This window comes from Myotis brandtii, unplaced genomic scaffold (genome assembly GCF_000412655.1).
Source record: "Myotis brandtii unplaced genomic scaffold, ASM41265v1 scaffold165, whole genome shotgun sequence".
NCBI classification, from domain to species: domain Eukaryota; kingdom Metazoa; phylum Chordata; class Mammalia; order Chiroptera; family Vespertilionidae; genus Myotis; species Myotis brandtii.
Window position 1 is genome coordinate 3068410 of NW_005356042.1, and position 8149 is coordinate 3076558.

Genomic DNA, 8149 nt, shown 5'->3' on the forward strand with positions numbered 1-8149 from the left:
CAACAGAACACATCAATGAAACTAAGAACTGGTTTTTTGAAAAGACAAATACATTTGACCACCCTTTAGCTAGACTAAGAAAAAAGATGATTCAAATAAAATTAGAAATAAAGAGGAGGCATTAGAACTGATAACACAAAAATACTAAGGATCATAAGAAACTGTGAACAGTTATACTCCCCAAAATACTACATGGTATTAAAAAAAAATAGTTGAACTCATAGAAAATAGGTGAAAGTTGAATATATTCTGTAGATTAGAATATAGTATGTCACTGTTGAGTTCTTGATTTTTATGATGGCAGTGTGGTTGAGTAAGTGAAGGTTTTTCTTTTTAGGAGATATACACTGAAGTATTACAGGAAAGGAGGCATTGTATCTCAAATTATTCTCAAACATTCCAAAAGAACATTTTCTACACATATAGATGCATAGATTGCTGATGCATAGTTGATTAAGAATATCTTAAGGCTTGAATTTCAGAATTATAGTTTAATTTGTCTACAAAATGTGTTTTGTTCTTAGAGTATAACTATTGAAGGCCTACCATCAAAGGGCCCTATACCACCCTGGTTGGTAAGTAAAAGTTATTTAATTTCAGGCCCATATTTTCTGGGCTATATTTGAATAGCTATTCAAATCCATTCCAAATTAAGTGTATTTTATCATCTTTAAAAAAAATTTGCTGGCTGTGTTTAGATGTAAGAAATATATTAACCTTCTTTACTAACCGTTATCTTCAGTTGGATGTAAAGTACCTGTCACCCTTGTTGCTGGCTTATGAAGACCGAATGAAAGAAAAAGACGAGCTCATTTCCACCCTTCAGGTAGGTTGGCAGATGTCAGAAGAGACAAGATTTATTAAAAAATAAGACCATTTTAAACTTTGAATACCTATTCAAACATCTAACAGGTACTCAAATGTTTGTTAAAGGAAAGGAGAAAGGAAGGAAGGAAGGAAGGAGGCTAGGAGGCAGGGAAAGAAGGAAGAGGGGAGGCAGGTTGGGAGTGATGGGTGGAGCAGGAGGGGTGGGCAGGGTTAGATGGAGTTATGGAGGGACAGGGTGGTGCTGCATTGGAAGTTCCCAGACAGGCAGCCCCACATGGGCTGGGGTCTCAGGGTGCAGGAAGGCAGCAGTGCAAGGCACTTCTTTCCTGATTGTCTGTAGCTGCAAGCACCACTGTTAGAAGGGACATTTGGGCAGACTGGGGATGGTAGCAGGCTGTGAAGAGGCGACCTCAGGGAATTCCAATTATTGAGCTGTTGGAAACAGTGAGAAAGTGAGGTTTTCATTCTTTTCTGCCTTATTCACCTCTGTTTTTTGGGGGAATGGCTTCTGGCAGTGGAGCTCATTTGCATTACACAGGAGACCCAGGCTCTGTGGGTGTTGCAGATATGTCCATGCCTTTCCAGGCTGCATACCTCTAGTCCCTCATTGAAGTGGCCAGAGAGATCTCTGGAAGTGGAAGGGTCCAGGGAGAGAAGTGTTGGTTTTCCTGGGATCCCTGGGTCTCTTAAGAGTCACCAAGCCTTTTCTTATTACACTGTCCCATGTACATGGCTCATGTAATGCAGTTTTAAAAAATATTTTTTAAAATATTTATTGATTTTAGAGGGAGGGAAAGAGAGAGAGAGAGAGAGAGAACCTTGATTTTTGCTGTTCCACTTATGTATGCTCTCATTGGTTGATTCTCGTGTGTGCTCTGACTGGAGATCAAACCTTGTAGGACAACTGAGCTGACCGGCCTGGGCTGTAATGCAGTTTTGAAAATTTTCTTCTAGAGGACAAAGTAATCTTAGACTGATTGATGAAATATCCACCCTAATAATTAATAAAATTACTAATTCAGTGCTCTTTCTAAAACGGGTCAGGAGCTCTGGCCAGATAGCTTAGTTGGTTAGGGCATTATCCAATACACCAAGGTTTTGTGTTTATTCCTGGTCAGGCTTATACAAGAAGCAACAATGACTGTATAAGTAAGTGGGGCAACAAATCAATGCTTCTCTTTCTCTATGAAATCATTAACTTAAAAAACCCACAGGAAACATTTTCTGTAAAGGGCCATTTAGTAAATAATTTAGGCTTTGCAAACCATGCAGTCTGTGTTTTACAACTACTCAGCTCTGCCGTTGTACCATGAAAGCAGCCATAGACACCCAACAAGTGAGCATGTCTGCGTCCCAATAAAACTTTATTTACAGCCGGGCTGGCATGACTCAGTGGTTGAGCATCGACCTATGAACCAGTTGGTCACGACCTATGAACCAGGTTGAGAGTTTGATCCCCACTAGGGGGCATGCAGGAGGCAGCCCATCAATAATTCTCTCTCATCATTGATGTTTCTATCTCTCTCTCTCCCCCTTTCCCTCCCTTTCTGAAATCAATAAAAATATATATTTTTTAAAAAACTATATTTATAAAACAGGCAACTGGCCTGCGGGCTTTAGTTTGCCTGACCCCTGTTCTGAAAAGAGCCAGTGGACTGCCAGCAAGTGGGAAGTAGAGGAGTTACTTGGCATTGTATTAAGTTAACAGGTATTAGCATAAATATCTGTTGGTTGGGAGAAGAAAATATAGAAGCATCCCAGAATAAATATTGGCACCTAGGATTCTCACTGAAGGACAGCACAACACTAACACTAGCCAAAGGCTGCCTGAGAAAAGCTGAGATGGAGGAGGCCCAGCAGAGTGCCACAGGTGTATGTTCACCTGAAACTAATTCTATCTAATGAAGATGGGATATGCAAATTGACCATCACTTCACAACAAAGATGACGGCGCCCACAGCCAATAAGGAGGGAAATGCAAATTGACGTGACAAAGATGGCGGTGGATGGGCCGGGACACTTGCCATGGCAATGACGCAGGCGTTCCACCTCGCCCTGGCCGCTCCGGGCCTCTGGGCAGCGTGCGAAGGCGGAAAGGCGGCTCCGGCTGGAGTGAAGGCGGTGCCAGCAGCTGGGGAAGGAAGGCCTATTCTTGCACGAATCTTCATGCATAGAGCCTCTAGTATAAAATAAGATTGGATGTTAGCTGTACTAGTAATTAAATTTTTAAGTGCCACAAACACAGACTTAGGAGTTAAAAACTAAGACCAAGCAACAGTCCTGGAGTTGGGGCTAATGACTGACGAAGCTGTACTGACTGAGGGCTTTAGCAGAGGCTCACTTGTAATTGTAATGGAGCCAAATTAAGAGACTCCAGCCCCCACACTAATCTCTTGAAAAGGTCTTATTTTTATCTAAAAAAGCTCCATTTTATCCTCCAAAGTCTTTAAACAAAGGAAAAATTATAGTGTTTACAAGCATCTCTGCTTTTCTTATGGTCTTTTTATTTTTCCAAGTATTTGGCAGTTGTAGAAAAATGTTATGAAATTAGGATTTGAATGTTTAAATCCTGAGGTTCAGCGTCCCTTGTGCTCAGCATTGTTTTTATCTCATGTTTTCTCACAAGACTGAGCGCCTCCAGGGCAGCACTTGGTGTCAGGCTGCTGTTACTGTGAGACTCGCTAAAAAGCTGTTAGCATTTGACTTTAGCCCAGCAACAGCAGTAGAACTAAGAAATATAGGTATGTGTGTATGTGTATATTATGTTTACATAAATTTTATTTCAGGAGGAAATGAGAACGTTCAGGATTCGCGTCCAAGAAGTAGTGAAAGAAAATAAAGAATTGCACCAACAGTTAAACCAGAATGGTACTGTTACCAGTGAGGAATGGCAAGTAGTGTTGTGTTTTTGATATTTTACTAATTAAAAACAAAAGGTAATGTGAATAAACTTTATGAAATAATTAAATATATTTTCTTTTTTTTTTTAATCTTTATTGTTCAGATTACATTTGTTCCTCTTTTTTTCCCCCCCATAACTCCCCTTCTCCCAGTTCCCGCCCCACCCTCCGCCCTCACTCCCCACCCACTGTCCTCATCCATAGGTGCACGATTTTTGTCCAGTCTCTTCCCGCATCTCTCATTCCCCTTTCCCCCCCAAGAATAGTCAGTCCATTCCCTTTCTATGTCCCTGATTCATTATAATCACCAGTTCATTCTGTACATCAGATTATTTATTCACTTGATTCTTAGATTCACTTGTTGATAGATGCATGTTTGTTGTTCACAATTTGTATCTTTACCTTTTTCTTCTTCCTCCTCTTAAAGGATACCTTTCAGCATTTCATATAATACTGGTTTAGTGGTGATGAACTCCTTTAGCTTTTCCTTATCTGTGAAGCTCTTTATCTGACCTTCAATTCTGAATGATAGCTTTGCTGGATAAAGTAATCTTGGTTGTAGGTTCTTGCTATTCATCACTTTGAATATTTCTTGCCACTCCCTTCTGGCCTGCAAAGTTTCTGTTGAGAAATCAGCTGACAGTCGTATGGGTATTCCCTTGTAGGTAATTGAGTCTCTTTCTCTTGCTGCTTTTAAGATTCTCTCTTTGTCTTTTGCTCTTGGCATTTTAATTATGATGTGTCTTGGTGTGGTCCTCTTTGGATTCCTTTTGTTTGGGGTTCTCTGCGCTTCTTGGACCTGTAAGTCCATTTCTTTCACCAGGTGGGGGAAGTTTTCTGCCATTATTTCTTCAAATAGGTTTTCAATATCTTGCTGTCTCTCATCTTCTGGCACCCCAATTATTCTGATGTTTGTACGCTTGAAGCTGTCCCAGAGGCTCCTTACACTATCTTCGTATTTTCGGATTCTTTTTTCATTTTGCTTTTCCGGTTGGGTGTTTTTTGCTTCTTCGCATTTCAAATCTTTGACTTGATTCTTGCGCTCCTCTGGTCTGCTATTGGGTGTAATATTCTTTATTTCAGAGCGTGTATGCTTAATTTCTAGTTTCTTTATCATAGCATCGAGGGTCTCATTAGTTTTCGTGAAGCTCTCCAAAAGTTTATTGCAAGCCCTCAAAATTGCGTTTTTTAGCTCTATATCCTCCATTTCTGTCATGTTTTTTTGTCTCCGCATTTTTTATGCTTTCTTGGTGCACCCCCTAGTGGTCTTTGTGCGCAGTCTTGTTCTAGTTGAGCCTTGATTGTTGTAGTTAATACTAGAGGGATTTGACCACCAGGCCGACTGGCTGTGTGAATCAGCTGTGTCTGCCGCGGAAAACTTCTGTCCTCTGGGGAGGTGCTAATCTAGCCTTTGCCTGAGGCGATCCGGCAAATGGCTCTGCGCAGGGCTTGGGCGGGGCGGGCTCAACAGGGCGGGCGGAGGGAGCGGTTATAGCCCCTCTCAGTCCCGTTCCCAGAGGCTCTGCTTCTCAGAACCCCAGGAACCGCTGCAAACCTCGGAGAGAAAGCTGCCTTCCAACTGATGCCAGACACTCCCGCTTCTCCCGTTTGGGTCCGAGTCCCCAGCGATTCGCCCGTATCTGGAGCTCAGAGTCTGAGACTCCCCCCTGACCGAAAACGACAACCGCGCTCTCAGCCACCAGCCCGCTTTGCGCGCGCACCTCCGCACCTGAGTATTTTCCACACTGCGCCTCCTCTGAGCCTCGGTGTGCTGTTATTTTTCCTTCTAGTTGAAGAGTCTCTCCTCAGCCAGCCTTCCTGCGGTTCTGGGTGATGTCCGTTCCGTCTTTTAGTTGTATTTTTGAAGTGGTTGTTTGCGGCAGCAGTCTCCGGTGTTTACCTATGCCGCCATCTTGGTGGAGTCCAATATATTTTCTTTTTTAAAGTAAAACACTTTAAGGGATAATTTCCAAGAAATTAATAAGGTATAATGAAACCCTAGTAGTTTATTCTAAACTTGTATTTTAAAGATTACTTTAAAAATTCTAAATAGGTTTTTAAACCTGAACTATATTTACTGTCCCCATTTTTATTTCCTGACGTATTTTTCTACAGTGCTTTTTCCACCCCAAACCTGTTGGGTCCCACTCTTACTTAGACTCCTCTGCTCACAGGGTTTTAGCACAGTGAGCCCTTGACACGGCCCTGCCCTGCCCTGCCTTGCCCTGTGCTGAGTGTTGCCTCACTTCATCCTGTTGCTGATGCTGCTCCCCTTCCCCCCTCCAACCCCCCTGCACTCCTAGTCACCCATTAGGGCTGCTCAAAGGGGCTGGTCAGTAGTTCTTCCTAGAAGCAGAGTTCATTGCTCCCTTGCCTCAGTTTCTGCCCTAGCCTTAAGCTCAGGCTGTGTTCTCACACCTGTCACACAGTAGCTGCCTGTGTGTTCCACATCTGTCTCCCTCTCCTCGGTGAGCTCAAGGGCAGGGCCACATCCTGTTCGTCCGCACAGCAGCAACAAATGCCTACTCACTGAATTTGAGAATCTTCAAAAGTCTAAAGGGAATATCCAGGCAAGACTAAGAAAGCAATAACTATTTAGATATATCTTTTTTGCTTGGAGTATATATTATGTTTAGTATTTTTTAAAAAATATATTTTATTAATTTTTTTATAGAGAGGAAGGGAGAGGGATAGAGAGTTAGAAACCAATCAGCTGCCTCCTGCACACCCGCTACTGGGGATATGCCCGCAACTAAGTTACATGCCCTTGACCGGAATCGAACTTGGGACCCTTCAGTTGGCAGGCCGACGCTCTATCCACTGAGCCAAACCGTTTAGGGCTGTTTAGTATTTTTTAAAGTATGTCAACATTCCTGGAAAAAATTAAATATTTTCCATATGTGAGATTCAGAAATTTGGAATCGAGTCAACAGCATTCTTACTGGTAGGTCAGTTTTCCTGATTTTATGGTCAGCTACTGGATCTTGGTGCACTGTGACTTCTGTTGAATTTGGATTTTCTACTGTCGGGTTTCCTAGTATCTCCCCCTTCAAACCCTCCTTGACTAGCTCCCTGGGAAGCAGATCAGTGAGACTGGGCCTCATGTGCCTCTAAGAGTCCTCATGAGAAACTGGAACCTCAGATACTTTCTCTAACCTGTATATAGCTGTAAGTGAAACCTGTTTACTTTTCTTTTCTTTTCTTTTTTAATATATATATTTTATTGATCTTAGAGAGGAAGGGAGAGGGAGAGAGAGAGAGAAACATCAAAGATGAGAGAGAATCATTGATCGGCTGCCTCCTGCATGCCCCCTACTGGGGATTGAGCCCGCAGCCCAGGCATGTGCCCTTGGCCGGAATCGAACCTGGGACCCTTCAGTCTGCAGGCCAATGCTCTATCCATTGAGCCAAACCAGCTAGGGCTACTTTTCTTTAAAATAAAAATAAGAATAAATAAGTCCTAACCGGTTTGACTCCGTGGATAGAGCATCGACTCATGGACTGAAGGGTCCCAGGTTCGTTTCCGGTCAAGGGCACATACCTCAGTTGCAGGTTCCCTGGCCCTGGTCGGGGTGTGTGCAGGAGGCAACCAATTGATGTGCCTCTCTCACATTGATGTTTCTCCCTGTCTCTCCCTCTCCCTTCCACTCTTTCTAAAAATCAGTGGGAAAATATCCTCTGATGAGGATTAACAAAAAACACGCAAAGAAATCCTATATAATAAAAGGCTAATATGCAAATCGACTGAATGGAGGAACAACTAGTTGCTATGATGTGCACTGACCACCAGAGGGCAGATGCTCAACACAGGAGCTGCCCCCTGATGGTCAGTGCACTCCCACGGGGGAGCGCCGCTCAGCCACAAGCTGGGCTCATGGCTGGCGAGTGCAGCGATGGTGGTGGAAGCCTCTCCCGCCTCTGCGGCAGCGGTAAGGATGTCTGACTGCCAGCTTGGGCCCATGAGGAGCGGGCCTAAGCCGTTAGTCGGACATCCCCCGAGGGCTCCCGGACTGCAAGAGTGTTCCAGGGCATGGGGCTCCCTTCTCCGCGTCCCGCACGGGAAAGAGAGTGTGAACCGGTTCCTTCAAATGGAGGCGCCTTGGGGATTGAGAAAAATGAAAGACAGACACAAAATAGAAAGCAAAGCTGGGCCTGGGTGGACTTCTGTCCTCTTCTGGTGGAGAGGCAAAGAGCCAAGTCCCAAGGCAGCGTGTTTATTTTATAGTCCTGGTCGGTTCCAATTCCCCAAAATATCAGGAGGTTTCACCAAAACTCAAGATAAGGGAGGTATTCCAGGTACTTGACTAAATTTACCTAATAAAAACCCATTCCCAGCACCTGGGCTTTGAAGAGTTGAGCTGAAGGCATTCTCACCTTTTGGCCAGAAATGCCCCCAAGGTAGGGCTATGCCCAAGCCTTGG

General features: G+C 43.7%; 1 protein-coding gene across 1 annotated transcript in view; it reads left to right on the forward strand.

The window, feature by feature from the left end:
* CEP89 (centrosomal protein 89kDa) overlaps positions 1 to 8149 on the forward strand; it is a 68835-nt gene that overhangs the window by 35839 nt on the left and 24847 nt on the right. The window contains exons 10-12 of the mRNA XM_014536780.1: positions 525 to 575; positions 743 to 826; positions 3615 to 3718. Coding sequence (XP_014392266.1) covers positions 525 to 575; positions 743 to 826; positions 3615 to 3718 — 239 coding nt within the window. The remainder of the gene's footprint in view (positions 1 to 524; positions 576 to 742; positions 827 to 3614; positions 3719 to 8149) is intronic.